Source organism: Silurus meridionalis, chromosome 8, assembly GCF_014805685.1.
Source record: "Silurus meridionalis isolate SWU-2019-XX chromosome 8, ASM1480568v1, whole genome shotgun sequence".
NCBI lineage: Eukaryota > Metazoa > Chordata > Actinopteri > Siluriformes > Siluridae > Silurus > Silurus meridionalis.
Genome location: NC_060891.1, coordinates 19,697,091 through 19,715,059, shown reverse-complemented (window position 1 = coordinate 19,715,059; position 17,969 = coordinate 19,697,091). Strand labels below are relative to the sequence as shown.

The following is a 17,969-nucleotide window of genomic DNA, read 5'->3' as shown; positions in this document are numbered from 1 at the left end:
GTGGTGGGAGTGAAAAACACAAATCACTACTGAAAGACATTTCCGCCACAGCTAAGCTTAATAAACTGTATTTAGACCAGAGCTTCAAGAAGATTAACAAACCTTTAATCAAGTCATGAGCTAACAACTCAATTTAGGATTTCACAATTGTGACACATAAGTGTTCAGTCATTCAGCACCTGCTTGCACCATTGTGTGAGGCTGCAACAAGCATTGTTCAAACATGCAACAATGATCAGAGAGTCGCCAAAGTATTTCTCTCTCACAAACTTGTAAGAAAAGCTGTGGAAAAGTAGCTGAATGCTGGGCGTTTTTTTTTTCTTTTCCACAATAAAAGCTGTTTGCAGTTCTTAAGATCAAAGAAAACCTTGAGATCCACAGACATACCATAACACTGAAATGGCTCAATAAGGAACATTTGAATTTAGACAATATACAGACCAGATGTTGCATAACTGACAAACTCATCAGCTCAAAGGAAAAAAGAAAACAGATTATATTGATGTCTTGAGCTGGATTTAAAACTCGAAGGATTTATTGTGGAAGCCTGTAAGAAGCTTTATGCCAGTGTACTATTGTTAAGGATCCATAGTTTGGTATTTATGACAAAGCTTTTAAATATGAACAAAAAACTATAATAATGAAACAAATCTAAGTATTGTACAAAATTAGAGAAAAAAAGTTTCAAGATGAGATTTTCTTGTTGGGAAATATTTTGGTGAAAAGGCAGTACAACTCCATTGTCTCTACAGATCTTCTGACACAGACCCTTGGCCTCTAATGGAGCGAATAAATGTTCTTCAGTAGGGTTTCCTTTTCAGGAAACAGTTTCAAGTGAAATATTTACAATGCCTGAAATAGTCTTTTCAGCTGAATAAAAGTAAATCAGAAATGAATGGAGTAATGTTGATCCTGAACTTTTATAGACCTGTAGAGTTTTGTGTCATAAATTAAATCTATTCTCTGCAGGAGAGAAATTAATTCTTATATACAGGTTAAAAGCAAAAAACCTTTGGGGAAAAGAAAAATATATGAATGTGACACACTGTGAAACTGATATGAGAACAAAAAATGGGGGAATTCTTTCTCCATTAGTAATTAATAGTTTGGGAAGGAAATAGAATGCCAAAGTGTGTGTGTGTGTGTGTGTGTGTGTGTGTGTGTGTGTGTGTGTGTGTGTGTGTCATGAGGACTAACCTGATAAATTGTTGACCTACTTGAACATGTGCTCTCATTTGGGAAATATCTGCTTACACATACTTTTGGAGCAACCGTTAAGTGATTTTATTTTTCTTAATACCAAGTTGGGCCTCACACTAGTGATAAAAATTTACAATTTTGTACTAAACTCTTTTTTTAAAATCTGTTTTAGCTTAAAAAAAAAAAGTTGCCAAACTTTGCTCTGAGCATTTCTTTTTTTTTTTATTTAATCGGCATTATGTAGAAGATATTAAGACCAATACCTGGTTTTGTGTAGTCCCTCTTTTAGGATAGTTTTTGTAGTAGATTTTGAGCATGTGGTAGCAGCTGTTTAACTCCACATATTCCAGCCTGCAGCAGAGGACGACTACATAATTCCCAGTCAATACCATCTTCTGAATGTGCTTTGAAACAGCTCTCATGTTTGAAAAGCAGTGAGAAATCAGGTTCACTGAGGTACCAAAGATTTTTTTTTTTTCTTGTTTTATTTTATATAAATAAATTTGCCTGAGTTTTTATAAAGGAAATGTAAACACTTTCAGAGATTTGTTTTTGAACAGAGGTCTGTTTTATTGCACTTACACTTAAAGGTTGTAAACCCAGCCATTAGGGTTGCACAAGCCAGTGCACTCTTAGTGCCGGTCCCAAGCACGGTTAAATGGGGAGGGTTGCGTTAGGAAGGGCATCCAGCGTAAAAACATGTGCCAAATCAAATATATGGATCATGAATCAGAAATACATACCGGATCGGTCGAGGCCCGGGTTACCAACAACCACCACAGGTATCGTTAGCCAACAGGGTACCAGTGGAAATTGGGCTACTGTTGGCCGAAGGAGGAGGAGTAAGAGAGGAGGAAGGCATGTACAAGTGGGTTATTCTGGAGTGAATTAGATGAAGTGATAGAAGGTGTACCTAGGAATGAAAGATTGCTGATTGGGGCAGATTTAAATGGGCATGTAGGTGAAGGGAACAGAGGTGATGAGGAGGTGACCGGACGCTTTGGCCTTAAGGAGAGGAATGTGGAAGGGCAGATGGTGGTAGATTTTGCTAAAAGGATGCAAATGGCAGTGGTGAATACATACTTTAAGAAGAATAAGGAGCATAGAGTGATTGGAGATTGTAAGGTGTTGGCAGGGGACAGTGTAGCTAGACAGCATCGGATGGTGGTCTGAAGGATGGTTTTGGAGCTAAAGAAGATAAGGAGTAGAGTGAGAACTGAAAGAAGAATAATATGGTGGAAACTGAAGGAGGAAGACTAGTGAGAGATTCAGGGAACAGGTCAGACAGAGGCTCGGTGGTGGTGAAGAGGTGCTGGATGATTGGGCAACTACTGCAGAAGTGATGAGGGAGACAGCTAGAAAGGAAGACAAAGACGTGATGGTGGAATGAGAAAGTGCAGGAGAGCATAAGGAGAAAGAGGTTGGTGAAACAGAATTGGGATCAGCAGAGAGATAATAAAAGTAGGCAGAAGTACAAGGAGATGCGGCAGCAGGTAAAGAGGGATGTGGCTAAAGCAAAGCAAAAGGCATATGAGGAGCTGTATGAGAAGTTGGACACAGGAAGGAGAAAAGGATTTGTACTGATTGGCCAGGCAGAAGGACCGAGCTGGGAAGGATGTGCTATAAAGATGCAACAAAGTTAGAGCAATAAAGGATGGAGATGGAAATGTGTTGACTAGTGAGGAGAGGGTGTTGAGAAAATGAGTTCAATAAGTTCAAATCCCAGCCACACCAAGCTGCCACTTCTGGGCCCCTGGGCAAGACCCTTAACCCCACAACTGCTCAGCTGTATCATTGAGATAAATGTAAGTTGATTTGGATAAGGGCTTCTGCAAACTACCAACTCCAAAAAGTCTAAAGATGATCTAAAATGACCTGTATGTACTGTTACAGTCAGATCATCAAAACCTTTTTAAATTTTGCCATAAAAATTGATCATTCAGTGTCTGAAATACCTGTTTCTAGGTGCCAGAAGTTGATGGGCTTTATGCACCATGGATGTACAGCAGTTATCAAAACCTGTGGTTATGCAACTATCTACTAGATCAATACATTAACAGGAAGTTAATCTGTTGAATAGAAAACTGTCATCACTGCTATCTATTTGAAAAAAAAAAGACAAAAAAACTATAAAACTTTTTATTTAAGCTTACAAAACACTGCCAAGCAATAATACGTTTTAATAGCAACATATTTATTTTTTTTCCCTTCCACTGTACGAATATAAAGCCGCTCCAAACAAAAGATTATTTCAAATATAAATCAAAACTCAAAACTGAGGTACATTCAACATGTTTAAAAAAAAAAATGTTTAGGCAACAAAAGTGCACAGCTTAATTTCTCAATACGGATTATTTCACATAATGCCCCGTATGTAAATGTAACTCAAGCTTTAAAACAACCTGAAGAACACAAGGTGTTTACAAACCTATGAGTCATGAACAGCAAACATTAAAAAAAATGCCTTGTGCCTAAAATGTGCTTTAGAAATGTCACTAATCAACAGGAAGAAAGGTTTAAAATACTCTCAGAACCATTATCTTTGACGGGGAAAAAAACCAAACTTATACCTGTTATACCACCTATCTCAGAAAATTAAAAATATGAAATCTATTAATTAAGGCCTGAAGGAAATTACAGCAAAGCATAGGCTTGGAACAAAGTGCACTGTTTTGCAGCAACGTCTAAAAATTTGTAACTTGAACTCGTCACACTTGCTAGAACCCTGAATGCTTAACGGAGCTGAAACTTGGCCAGCAGACTGAGGTGGTCAGATGGGAATACTTCATTTGGGAGTCCATTCAGCAACCAAAGGTCAGCTTCAGACAGCAGAGCAAGACGTCCAAGCAACGTGAGACCTCTCTTTTCTTCGACTGCAGATAGGCAAAGAATAAGAAAGTCCATCAAACAAACTCACACATATACACCAGTGTGGACAAATGAGTAGCCTGGACATTTTTTTAACATTATTTGTGTGTGTGTGTGTGTGTGTGTGTGTGTGTGTGTGTGTGTGTGTGTGTTCAGGTTTCCCCCCACACAAGTGTTTCTTTGATTGGCAGGCTTCACATCTCACCTAGAAAGCTCCAAGCTTTACAAGGCTGTAGTCTATATCCAAAGATTGAAGATCTAAAGATTGGGCAAAGTAGGCCCTTTTTTTTTTTTTTAGCAGGAGTGGGCCATTTTTAGAATCAGGGACATGCAAATCATAGAGTAAACACATTAAAAGAACTGATGCTTCTTCTGAAACCTTCTTCTGAGCAGGAAAGAATAAAGTCAATGGGCACACTGTTTTCCACACACTGGGAATTTGTAAATTAGTTTATTTCCCTTTGCCCGTATTAATATGCTTAACAAGCAGAATATTTCACCATAAATGATTACATTCACTAGCAGTTTTAAATTCCTTAAATTAGCAAATGTAATGCAAAGACTGAAGCAAACTGTAACTTATTTGATATGCTAACTAATAAATGGATCATTTGTCTTCATATGAATCATCTGTGTGAACATTCCACTTCACTGATTTAAAATGAGATTATAATCGAGCTTCCTGTGACTTACCAGCACAAGCCCAAGCAGGCCCTTTTCTTGTGGAGTAGAAGATGTAGTCGACCATGGTAGCTCCATGTGAGTGCAGAGTGGTGACTGCACAGTGGTCAGTGTCTGATATGTTTTGGCTGTACACAGAGCTCAGGTTCAAGCCATGACATATAGTGTTTCTGAAATGCCTGTCAAACCAGAACCAAAAACATCTGTTACTAATTAAAGTCTTTTTTTTCCTCCGTATGCAGTGTCCCTACATTAAATAATATTACTCGTAACAATCCCAGTTTAAGATATTAAAATTTCACCTTGGGGGATACGGCTGGGTTTCTTCAGGAGCTGGAACAGAGCACATGTATGGATAAGTTTTACATATGAAGCATAAGTATTAAGGCTTTAAATGACTGAAGCAAATGCTCTTTACATAAAGTTTACAAAATGGAAAAATGTGCACTAAAATATAAAAAGACTGATAACTATCCAGTATATTATATGCTCATATTTCTGCAATATGTATGAAACAATTTATTGTTATAAAAAAAATAAAAAATAAAAAGCCCTGACATGAAATTCCTCAGGAATGAAAGGCAATTCACTGAGGGACACCAGGAAAGACCTACATTAGATTCACTGACTTTATCTGAATAATGTTTTGCACAGTGAACTATTTAACCTCTTGTGGATCATTGGGGCATAAAATCTTGTTAATATTGCACACTTTCTACTTAATTACTTAACAAAAAAAAACAGTCAATAATGAAAGTAGAGAGAAATGTGAAAGTAGAGAGAAATGTGTTAAATTCTGCTTTACAATTTCACTCAAAATCGATCAAGTGCAACATTTTATGGCCAAGTGCTTATACTAGATTATATTACATATACTGCATCTTCCACAAACTGTTGCCACAAAGTACCAAAGAATGCCTTTATACACTGTAGTATCAGTGGAACTAAAAGGCTCAAACCTGTGCACAAAGTAAGATAAAAAAAGAACAACATTGTTTGGAATGTCTGTGTGGAAGAACCTTTGTTGCCATGAACATTTTGTCAAGAATTAGCACCCAACCTTTAATGCCCTTGTGTGTGATTGGGCAAAATGCTCCAAAATCTAATGGAAAGCCTTCTAAGAAAAGTGGAGTCTGTTCTGGGAAAAACAAATAAAAATCATAATCCATATATGCTTTTTAGCTAATATTATGTTATCCGTGTCTCTCTCAGATGATGATGTTGCAATCCTAGAGGGGCTTTACAGTAATTTATCTTTAGACGTTGACTCATGAAAGTTTTGCAGAAGCATAACCACATCCAATGAGTAGCTCTATACATCACTGTACTGAACTCGGATGAACCCATTGTAGAGTCTCATGACTCAGCTAAGCTGAGAAAACAGTCAGTGTCACACTACTCATCTTCCACATTTGGCGCTTGGCATCAAAAGGATTAAAAATAGGTTCTGTATTTACTTGGAGTGTTGTCAGTGACACCTGGTATGAACTCCAGGTCAGGGGGCCGCACACAGGCTGCCGGACAGTAACGCAGCTGCCGCAGGAAGTCATGATTGTAGTGCAATTTCCCTGTAGAGAGAATAAATATAGCTGCACTCACACACAACAGCACATATGCCTTTAAATGGAGCTGCACACAGACATCAGAAAATTCATCACTCATCATACTTTGAGCTAATACTTCGACAAAAATCTGCCTACCTGCCAGGGATGTGGTACCTCAGAGGTTAGGGCTCTGGGTTACTGATTGGAACGTAAGGGGTTCAAGCCCCAGTATTGCCAACATGCCACTTTTGGGCCTTTGAGCAAGGCCCTTTGTGCTCCAGGGGTGCTGTGTTATAGCTGACCCCGCGCTCCAAAACATCCTATCATGCCCATCTTGCTCTTTTTTTTTCTCACCAACGCCAGATCAATGAATAACAAAAAGTGCAAAATAAAGCTATAAATTACTGCGAACAAGCTTTTTGAGGATTGTTGCATCCTGCTGATAACAGAGACATGGCTACACTCATTTATTCCAGATGTAGCTATTGAGCTAGCGGGCCGCATTTCATTGAGATAGAAACAAAGACTCCAGTAAGAGGAAAGGTGGGGGTGTGTGTCTTTATGTTTATAACAGCTGGTGTAACGACACCAAAATTATAGACACGCATTGTTCCTCAAATTTGTAAAACATGACTGTTAAACGCAGGCCCTTTTACCTTCCGTGCGAGTTTACCGTTGTATAGTTACAGCTGTTAACATCTCACCAGATGGCAATGCCAGAATAACATTAGCCTACTTATTTAGTGCTATAAGTTTACAGCAGAGTAACCATCCAAAAGCAGTCTATATCATAGCATTAAATGTGCCACTCGAAGGAAAATCACACTGGACAAAGTCTATTCAAACATCAAAAATGGTTTTAGAACAATACAATCACTGCATCTAGGCCAGTCAGACCACCTCTCCATGCCTCTAACTCCAACATACAACTACCTCTGAAGAAAATTTTAACCTACCACAATGACTGTTAAAATCTGGCCTGAAGGAGGATCCTCACAGTTGCAGGCCTGTTTTGAGAGGACAAATGGGGACATCTTCACAGATAAACACCTGGACAGGTGTGGCAAGGTATTCAGCACATAACCAACTACAAGACCTGGTACTTCCGAATAGGACACAGGAATTGTTTTTTTGTGAGCTATGAAGTAATAACAGCAGAGACTGTTATGACATCTCCATCAGTCTCCAACAACCACATCCTCATAGTGCAGGAACAGGAAGTTAGGCGTGTGCTCAAAGCAGTAAACCCAAAGAATGCTGGTTGCCCTGACGGCGTGACAGTACGGGTTCTGAAGGAATGTGCAAACCAGCTCTCTGCTGTTTTTACCCAGATCTTTAACCTATCCTTGTCCTCATCCAGCATACCACCCTGCCTCAAGTCTGCCACTATCATCCCACTGCCTGTGGCCTCGGTGACTACCGCCCAGTCGCACTCACTCCAGTACACTAAGTGCACTAAGCTACCTTGAACATCAGGAGAACCTTTTGAGAATGCTTTTCCTAGACTTCAGCTCTGACTTCAATACTGTCTTTCCAAATAGATTAGTTGCAAAACTTGATGGACTTTCCCAACCCATGTGCCACTGGATTAAAGACTTTCTAAGAGATCACCAACAGTCTGTTAGACTAGGCCACTACCTCTCCACAATTACAGGGGTGTGTGTTGAGTCCTATTCTTAATACCATTTACACTCAGGACTGTGCATCAACACATCCCACCAACATCAAGTTTGCAGATGACACAACTGTGATTGGTCTCATCTCAGAGGATGATGAAACAGCATACAGGTATTAAGTCCAAGAACTGTCAGAGTGGTGTTCAGAAAACATTCAGAAATCAGAAAAAAGGGAATTATCATAGACAGCACTTTTTCTGATCCGATCTACATCAATGGTGACTGTGTGAAAAAGGTCTTCACTTTCAGGTTCTTGGGTACACATATTGCTTATGATCTTACCTAGACTGCGAACTTTACAGCATAGGTAACATAGGGCACCACAGCGGCTTCACTTTATAAAGATTCTTAAGAAAAACAACTTACAAGAGGATCTGCTGTTGTCTTACTATCCCTTCTCTATTGAGAGCATTCTGATGTACTGTATCACTGTGTGGTACACCAGTTGCTTCGCAGCAGACAGGAAAGGCCTTTAAAGGATCATCAACGCCTCCCAAAAAATCATAGGCTGCTTATTACCCTTCCTGGTAGAACTAATTAGCCCTCGCTGCGACAGCAGAGCAAACATCCTGAAAAACCAAACCCACCCTGGACAACATCTGTTGACCTTCTACCCTGGGGTAAATGCTTTAGATCCATCACATCATGCACAAACAGACACAAGAACAATTTTTACCCCAGAGTCATTAGAAAGCTAAACATCAAGAATCACCCTCAGTGAATGCTTGGAACTATTTGCACTACACATATTTGCTTTACACTTCACAGACCTCTACCTTATATTTATTTATTCCCAGCCACAATCTATATAAAAACTTTAAATGTCTTCTTCTTCTTCTTTTGGCTGCTCCCATTAGGGGTCACCACAGCAGATCATCCATATCCCCTGTCTTCTACATCTGCCTCTTTCAAACCAACCACCTGCATGTCTTCCCTCACCACATCCATAAACCTCCTCTACTAATACTAATAAACTAATTTCTAATCCTGTCTATCCTCGTCACTCCCAACGAAAACCTCAACATCTTCAGCTCTGCTACCTCCAGCTCCATCTCCTGTCTTTTCCTCAATGTAACTGTCTCTAAACCATACAACATAGCAGTCACATAAACTATATAACCATATAAACAGTCATATAAACTTTTCCTTTCACTCTTGCAGATACTCTTCTATCACAAATCAGTCCTGCCACCCTGCTCCACCCACTCCACCCTGCCTGCACTCTTTTCTTTACTTCTCTAACACACTCTCTATTACTCTGCACTGTTGACCTCTTCTCCCTGCAACCGCACCACTCCACTGCCCTCCCTCTCATTCACCCACATGTACTCTGTTTTACTCCTATTGACTTTCATTCCCCTTCTCTCCAGAGCATACCCCCACCTCTCCAGGCTCTTCTCAACCTGCTCCCTACTCTCACCACAAATCACAATATCATCCGCAAACATCATAGTCCACGGAGGCTCCTATCTGACCTCATCCGTCAACTTGTCCATCACCACTGCAAACCAGAACGGGCTTAAAGCTGATCCTTGATGCAGTCCAACCTCCACCTTGAACCAGTCTGTCGTTCCTACTGCAAACTTTACTGATGTCACACTGTCCTCATACATGTCCTGCACCACCCTCACACATCTCTGACTCACCTGACTTCCTCATACAATAATAGACTTTGAATGTAAAATACCTGAATATTTCAATGTGCAATACCTTCATAAATTTATCACTAATGTTTAAATTTTTAATACTTTATTATATTTTGTTTTATGCACTGTAAGGACTGAAACTTAATTTTGTTCTATCCTGTGCAATGACAATAAAGAATTCTATTCTATTCTAAAACAAATTATCTATAATGTACACATCAGGCTAAATTTTATGGCCAACAATCAGGCATAACATTATGACCATCTGCCTAATATTGTGGTGGTCCCCCTTTTGCTGCCAAACAGTACAAAACAGTGCCTGACCTGTTGAGTATTAACAGCATTAACAGCATTAACTTCTTCAGCAATTTGATCTACAGTAGCTCGTCTGTTGGATCAGACCACACAGTTCAGCCTTCAGTCCCCACGTGCATCAGTGAGCCTTGGGCTCATTGAGTTCATGACCCTGTCACCAGTTCACCACTGTTCCTTCCTTGGACTCTGTTTGATAGATACTGAGCACTGTAGACCAAGAATCCTCACAAGAGTTGCAGTTTTGGAGATGCTCTGACCCAGTCTACTAGCCATCACAAATTATCCCTTGTCAAACTCTCCACTTTTCCTGCTTCTAACACATCAACTTTGAGGACAAAATGCTCACTTGCTGCCTAATAAATCCCACCAACTAACAGGTGCCATGATAAAGAGATAATCAGTGTTATTCACTTCACCGCTCATACTGTTATGCCTGGTCGTTGTATATGTGACCAAACTTCTTAATATTTTATAGGTCTCCAATGTGCCACCAAAGCTACCCATCAAGCTGAGATGCCCCGCATGTTCTGACAGCAGTCTTTCAGTGCCAGCATTTACTTTTCCAGCAGGTTATGCTCTAGTTGCTCTTCCATGCGATCACCTCAGACAGGCAATCTTTGGCAATTGTCAGTTACTTAGAACCTTCTCCTTTCCCATTTGTCCTGCTTCCAACACATCAACATTGGAAACTGCCTGTTTACTTGCTATCTAATATATCCTACCTCTTGACAGGTACCATTGTGACAAGATAATCAATGTTATTCACTTCACATCCCAGTGGTTTAAATGAATAACAGGGACGAACAGCAAAAATAGTGTTCACAAAGACGATATACAACATATATAGATATAAACATATAAATTTGCTGACCTGTATCTTTGCTTTGAGGCTCACAGACATCATAGTACTGACAGTTATCATTGATGCCCAAGCTGTTAGGCCACAAAGGTGCATAGAGACGCCTGTGATGGGATTTGTTGGACAGGTCCTCCTGACCAGACACCTGCAAATAAATGACAATTATTATTATTATTGTTATTATTATTATGCCCAGTTGTTCAACAGCTTTTGTTTTCTGAATCTATTCTTGGTAGAGAAGTGTATATATCACTCCTAACAAATTTGGACTTGCACTTTGTTATATAATTTGCTATTCTGTATGTATAGGTAAAGTCTGGATAAATAAAAGAGAAATTGAACAAGTAAGGATAGATCCATATAAGTGCAATGCATGGCAGAATTAAGTAATTAAAATAACTTCCTGTTCTGGAGCATGTATTAAATCATATAGCAAAATGATTGGTTATTGAGGCATGGCTTCAATAAGAGTGTTTCAAGAAAAAGGATGAAGTGAAGGTTGGGAATTGTGTTTGTTTTTACACTTTCAGTCACAGTACCTAATGTGAACAGACTGTAAGCTAGAACAATGAGATAAAGCTGGAAGTGTAAGGACTCAGACGCACCATCCAGTTTGGTAATCCGTGGTAGTAGAGTTTGCCCGTGACAATCAGCTGATACAGGGGCATATTGGGTAAGGAGTTGAAGTCTCCACACAGAATGATCTCGCACTCAAGCCCTTTGAGCTTACATTGCTTGACCAAGCTGTCAATCTCTGCCAGCACTATGGCTAGCTGGGCCAGTTTCACATCTCCCCTCCTGGGGTTGAACAGCAGGTGTGTGTTGGCCACACAGATGGGCGGGAAATTAGTGTCTTCACCATGTGCTGTGGTTGGCTGAAGTAGCAGCACTATGCCCACATTGTCCCGGTCCAACAGTTCAGAGTCGTGACGCTGGAATTCGAGCAGGCGCACAGAGAGCATTTTAAAGCGATTAGCTTTGTAACACACCGCACAGCCGTCCGTTTTGCTGCCTGTGCGCCGCTTGTACATACAGTGATATCCTGGGGAGCAAAGCGTGAGAGATTAGTGATGTAATCATCATGTTGACTTGATTTCCAAAACACTATACACCAAACTTCTATGAACGCTGTTTATTAGCAGAAATGAATACTTACAGGTTTCTATATACAGTGTATGGACAAAAGTTTGTGGACACCACACCATAAGATTCATATGTGGTTTTTGAACATCCCATTTAACACTTAGTCCCCATTTGCTGTCAAAATAAACTCCACTCTTCAGGAAAGATTTTTTGTGATCATTCGGCCACAAGGGTGTTAGTAAAGTCAGGTACTGGTGAAGGGTGAGGAGGTCTGGGGTGCGGTCAGTGTTCCAATTCATCCCAAATGTGTTTAATAGTGTTTATCACAACTATATAGCAAACCACTTAAGATCAAAAGAATTATAGTAGTTATCTTAAAAAATCTATACAAAATATATACTAATGCTTCGCTTGTTGATATGTTTTTTATAATAATTTAAATACAGTAAATTAAATTCAGCATGATGGGAAATGATGTGAAAGGAAAAACTCTCACCCATCTCAATCAGGGCTGGATATATCTGCTCATGAAAGTGATTCTCTTGTGCCTCTTGAAAACAAATAATCTGTGGGTGAAACAGAAAAAAAAAAAAGTTGTCTAGTTTTTCTGTCTTGACTAATTCATTATTTTTTTTATTCATTTTGAGAAATAACTTATTTCAACCTTCGTTTGGGATTATATTTTATATACCATAATATATCTGTCATTTAAAAGAATCATCATTGTTAAGCTTTAACTCACATCAGGTTCCCAGGACTGCAGCTCTTTGAAAATGTTCTGGAAACGGTTTTCCCATGCTAGGACATCCTCTGAGCAGTGTGTATACAGCTCTATGTTAGCTTCAAGCAGATCCTGGGCCAAGATGTTGTAGGACATAATTGTAAAATCAAACTTCGTCCCAGAATCTACACAGGCTGTGTGGGAAGATGTACAGGGGATGGAGGATTGACAGAAGTCCTCCCATACCCGCCATATCACTAGGATACAAAATACAACATTAGTCATGCTACAAATGTACTGGGATAATTGGAAAGTATGTACTGGTTCGATATGTAGGCTGCATTTAAAGATTAATGTTACCAATGACAAAATATAACAAATAAAATAAAAAATCAGGGTCCATTCAGGTCTGCAACACTGAATAAGTCCAGTATTGAATTCGACATTTAAGTCAAAATGTCAAAAGCTAAAATAGAAGATTGAAATTAAGTGCATAAATAATTAGCAGGAAAGAATAAAATGGAAATATTACCTTCGAAATTTGTATTGTTTTTTAACCCATGGTAGTAGCTTGTGCCTGGGAACGGTACAGGATGATATACTATCTCTGACAATTCTTGTCCTACTGGAAAATGCCAACCAGCAGGCGCAGGCTGGAGCCATGTGTGATTAGTAAAGGACTGTGCAGGGTTGTCTGATAGCATTGCACTCAGGTCATACAAAAGACTGTCACTGCTGACCTGAGCTTCACTTCCTCTCATGCCAGAGTCATCACCATACGCATTCTCACTGGTAAACAGACCATAATTCAATGGCCCTGGTATTGTATAACTACCACTTTCTTCAGCGCTACCTGCTGTTGGTTCAAATGACTCTTTTCCTTTGCTGCAAACTTGAGATTCTTGTGGACGGTTTAGAAGGTCATGGTTATCAGAGCCAGCACGTGGCAGTGCGTTAGATGGAGATGGTTTAAGACCCGAGAACCCACCTCCTGGCTTGGCTGAACAGGCCCTTCCAGTGTCTGTTGCCATCACTTGCAATCCCTGACTTTCATCCTCAGAACTAGACCTCCAATGGCAGTCATCAGCCTGGATTTTAGCCCTTTCTGATTCTAGCTCCCATTCCAGCTCTGATTCTTGTTCCATCAGGTCTACTGAATGAATCTTCTCTTTGTCCTCCTTTATCTCACGCTTTTGCACCACTACCACCTCCCTGATCTGCAGAAGGGATCTGCTATCCACCAGTCCTTCAGCTTCTCTTCGTTCTTGACAAGTGTGTGTAGGGGTTTCTGAAACTTCATTTCCAGGATTGCACCACTGATCCAACAAAGCAGTCTGTTGTTCAGTAAGCCTTCTGCAAGAATTTGCACCACCGTCACACACTGTTGTGCCATTAATGATCACTGGACGATGCTTCCACCAAGATTCTGTAGAAAAGAGACAATTGCAGTCGGTTTCCATCAAGAATCTTTTCTTTGCTTCAGATAGGTAAATAAACTGATAATCACAGATACACATATGACTTTCAGTCCAATGCTTAGCAAAAAATAGTACATACTAATTTGTTCACTGTTTTGAGTCTGGAAATATATTTTATTGGAAAAGATATTTTCTTAAACAAAATGTTCTATGTAATCCATGGGCATTTCATCAGATCCTCATTGTTAACTTTGAAAACCAAGAAAATATGTATTATAGATACTTGTAATGCATGTCTACATTGTTTTTTTTTATTTGTATTTTTTTTATCAAGATGTAACATTTAAATTTAAATGTAAATTGTTTAATAGAAATAAACCAGGGAAATAACACATCAAAAAAAAGCTTTAAACTGGGGTTCATGTAAATTATTCATATTTATATTATAAATATCTATTTTATACATAAAAGCTTGTGTGTGTATGTGTATATATATACACACACACACACACACACACACACACACACACACACACACTGTAATGCATGCAAATAATAATTTTTTTTTTTTATAAATAATGGAAATTATGATATGCATGTTTTACATAATAGATAAGGTTCCCAAAAAAATACTAGAATGTAATAGAGTGTCTTCTAGGTGTGTCATTTCGCTTTAATTGACCCTGTTTCTGCCTGTCAAGTCAAGTCAGCTTTTATTGTCATTCCATTCCTACACAGTACAGTACACAATAAAACCAAACACTCTTCCCCCAGGACCAAGGATCTACACAAGACATAAATGAACAAACAGTAACACAAGACACAGAACTACACTAAAATAACTGGGCACGACAGGAAAATGTGCATGTGTGTGACATTTAGTCACACACATTTACAAAAATTAAAAAAATCAAAAAATCAACCTAAGACAGTGAGATGGCAGACACTAACGATGGGAAGATGATTCTTGGAAATCATTTTTTGAGTTATTTAGTTAATTTCGTTCCTTTAATCCTTTCACAGTGTGTATGGGAGTCACGTGACAAAAGGACTAGCGACTCAGACCAGAGGACTCATGAAATAAACTACTCAATTCTGATTCACTGCATAGCATCTATGAGAGTCGTTTGACAAAAGAACGAGCGACTCAGACCAGAAGAGTCAAGTAGTAAAAAACTCAATTCTGTTTACTGTACATAACTTAGAGATTTTGCTTGACTCATGCGCGTCTAGTAGAAAATGAACACATTTCTCTATGAGACTACTGTTCCTACGAGTCACATTAAAGACTCATTTAAAATGAATGAATCATTAGTAGACACTGTGACACTGCAGTACAGCGGATGTTTTTAGTGCGAATGAATTGTCCATATATTAATATATATTGTACACAAACAGTTTTTTTTTTGTTTTGTTTTTTTGCCACAAAAGCAATTTTGTGCAAATAGTAAATTGTTTGTGTACGTGTGTGTCAGTTCAGTCTCTTTGTATTGTATTTTAATATAGCATAAAAAAACCCCACTAAAAACTTGAACATGAGCACAAGACATATCAAATCAGAGATGCCCAGACTAGGGCCCGTGGGCAAATGTTCCCCCAAGATGACTTTTGATTTGACCCGCCATGCCATATATATATATATATATATATATATATATATATATATATATATATATATATATATATATATATATATATATATATATATAAAAGAGGGGGGAAAAAAATAGGAAAAATTGCCTATGGAAAAACTTTTGAACGAAATGAGGCCCAGCTTCATGTCTCAGATTAGAGGTTACGGAATAGCTGTATTAGTCGTCAAACTCAATTGTAAAATAAATTTCACTAAAATTCATATTTATATTCAGATTATACTAAAGATACACCTGCACTAGTTAAAAAAGATTACAGTCATGTTTTCTATTTATTCTTATATTTATTGTTGAATAGCATGAAATCATAAATGAGCGAAAACAGTGCAAGTTTTATTTTCATATAATCCTTAGAAGAACGCATTTATAGTTGCAGGCAACTTTGATTTGAGGGGATTTAAATAGGGAAAAGTTGGAGCTCTGATTTAAACACTGCAGAAGCAGAACAACTCGTGGCTACTCAAGACTTGGGCTGAATCACAAATCCGCCCCCTTCTGGCCATGTAGTGCACTAACGAGTGCGTCCAGGTGTTATTTTATTCAATACCGAGTGCACTCAGACAAAGAAAACAGGACGCCATTTTGGAACACAGCCCTACAGTATGTCTTATATGGATATGAAACTAGCATGGAGCTCAGCGCTTGTTTTACTGAGAGACGAAGCGCGTGGGGAAAAATACTAATACTAATAAAACTGTGACATTATATAAAGTGATTTCCTTTCATACGTATTTAGTAAATGGCAATGTTTTTTTGTGGAATGTGCGAGCTTTAAGGAAGTTAGCAGTGTTGCTAGCTGAGTGATGCAGAGCTATAGCTAGCTAGCTGTGAGGACCGGGACACACGGACACGGACACGCAGAGGAGCTCGGAGCTTACCTGAGAGCTTAATGAAGAGCTGAGAGAGCGGGTAGAGCCCATAATAAATAAGGCTCCCGATCATGGTTCAACTACCATTTCAGGGGAAAAAATACTTTAATGATGTCCCTGTCCTGATTGTTATGGCGCAGCTCATTAAAGTGCACACTTCTAGTTTCTATTCACATTGCGTTTATAACACAGCCACACACAGGGCCTTCAGACCATAGACATAGAAAATCCTGTGACGTCTCATTGGTCGCTGGATCGGACGTCAACGTGTCCGCCATCTTGGAGAGTCCACTGTAAACAAAGGCAAATAAACAGGATGCTGCCTTTAGAACATGTTTTTATGCATAATACACAGAAAAGTACAAAAGTCCTAGGAGAATATGTCATTCTAATATTTTATTTTCATTGTTTTCTCTTGATCTCGACATAACCGTTTAAGGCTGTCACGTCCACGCGAAGATCAAGTCGTGATGACGAAAAACATAATTTGTTTTGTTTTGTTTTGTCGAGAGGACGAGAAGATTAATTCGTGACCACATTAAAACAATGTCGAGATCACGAGAAAATTAAGATGTGGATAAGAAAAAAAATAAACTGTGTTATGTCGAGAGCAAGAGAAAATTAAGACCTGCTAACAAGAAAAATTAAAATCTCATGTCGAAAACAAAAAAATAAAAAATAAATGTATAATGCATAGCCTCTTATGACTTCCATAAGACGTTAGAGGTTTATTTTATGTGTTAAAAAATCTCCAGTTACTTAAAATCTCGACAGTGAGACTATTAAAAATATAATTTAATAGATTAAATTTCATTATTTAATAGATTAACAATAATAGATGATTGATAGATTATATAGCCTTTATTATTATTATTATTATTAATATTATTGTACAATTTGCTATAATCAATCTAGTATTTTTGATGCTATATTATTTTGCTATTCACAACACACTATTTGATTAAAAATGTTATTGCCTGCATTCTTCCATATTCTATTAGTTATTATTCATATTTTATAATTATAGTATTTTACTTACTATAATTACATTATTATGCGTTCATGTTATTTGCTATACTACAGCATACTATATACTGCATCAATCCATTAGCATGATGTGCTATTCATTACTGTTTCAGTAAACAAAACAAACAAACAAAAAAAAAGTAACACCTCAGAACACCTGGGAATAAAATAGCGTGTCTTCTAGGAGGTCTATCATATCTTACACTGACAGATTAATCACTCCAATAGCTAATACTACCTATCTATCTTTCTATCTACTATCTATCTATCTATCTATCTATCTATCTATCTATCTATCTATCTGTCTGTCTGTCTGTCTGTCTGTCTGTCTGTCTGTCTGTCTGTCTGTCTGTCTGTGTCTTTGTATGTGTAATTTACGTGTTATTTCTTTTTTTTTTCATGACATTGTCG

At 38.3% G+C, this 17,969-nt stretch overlaps 1 protein-coding gene across 2 annotated transcripts; it reads right to left on the bottom strand.

Moving 5' to 3' along the window:
• Positions 1–3,373: 3,373 nt before the first annotated feature.
• Positions 3,374–17,174, bottom strand: angel1 (angel homolog 1 (Drosophila)). Of its 2 annotated transcripts, XM_046856279.1 has the most exons (10): positions 16,542–17,173; positions 13,126–14,019; positions 12,615–12,850; positions 12,369–12,438; positions 11,395–11,831; positions 10,802–10,934; positions 6,207–6,317; positions 5,052–5,082; positions 4,762–4,928; positions 3,374–4,073 (listed from the first exon to the last, which is right to left on the bottom strand). In XM_046856279.1, the coding sequence occupies exons 1-10, from the start codon at positions 16,603–16,605 to the stop codon at positions 3,934–3,936; spliced, it is 2,283 nt and encodes a 760-aa protein (XP_046712235.1). In that variant the 5' UTR covers positions 16,606–17,173; the 3' UTR covers positions 3,374–3,933. The 2 variants fall into 2 exon arrangements, with proteins under 2 accessions (XP_046712235.1, XP_046712236.1); XM_046856280.1 differs by lacking the exon at positions 6,207–6,317 and having other exon boundaries at positions 16,542–17,174.
• Positions 17,175–17,969: the final 795 nt, after the last annotated feature.

Coding starts and splice junctions, on each gene's coding strand:
- angel1 (XM_046856279.1), bottom strand. CDS start 16,605: ATGATCGGGAGCCTTATTTATTATGGGCTCTACCCGCTCTCTCAGCTC. Junction 14,020..16,541: donor GCTCTTCATTAAGCTCTCAG/GTAAGCTCCGAG, acceptor TCTTTTCTACAG/AATCTTGGTGGAAGCATCGT. Junction 5,083..6,206: donor TGTCACTGACAACACTCCAA/GTAAATACAGAA, acceptor GCTCTGTTCCAG/CTCCTGAAGAAACCCAGCCG.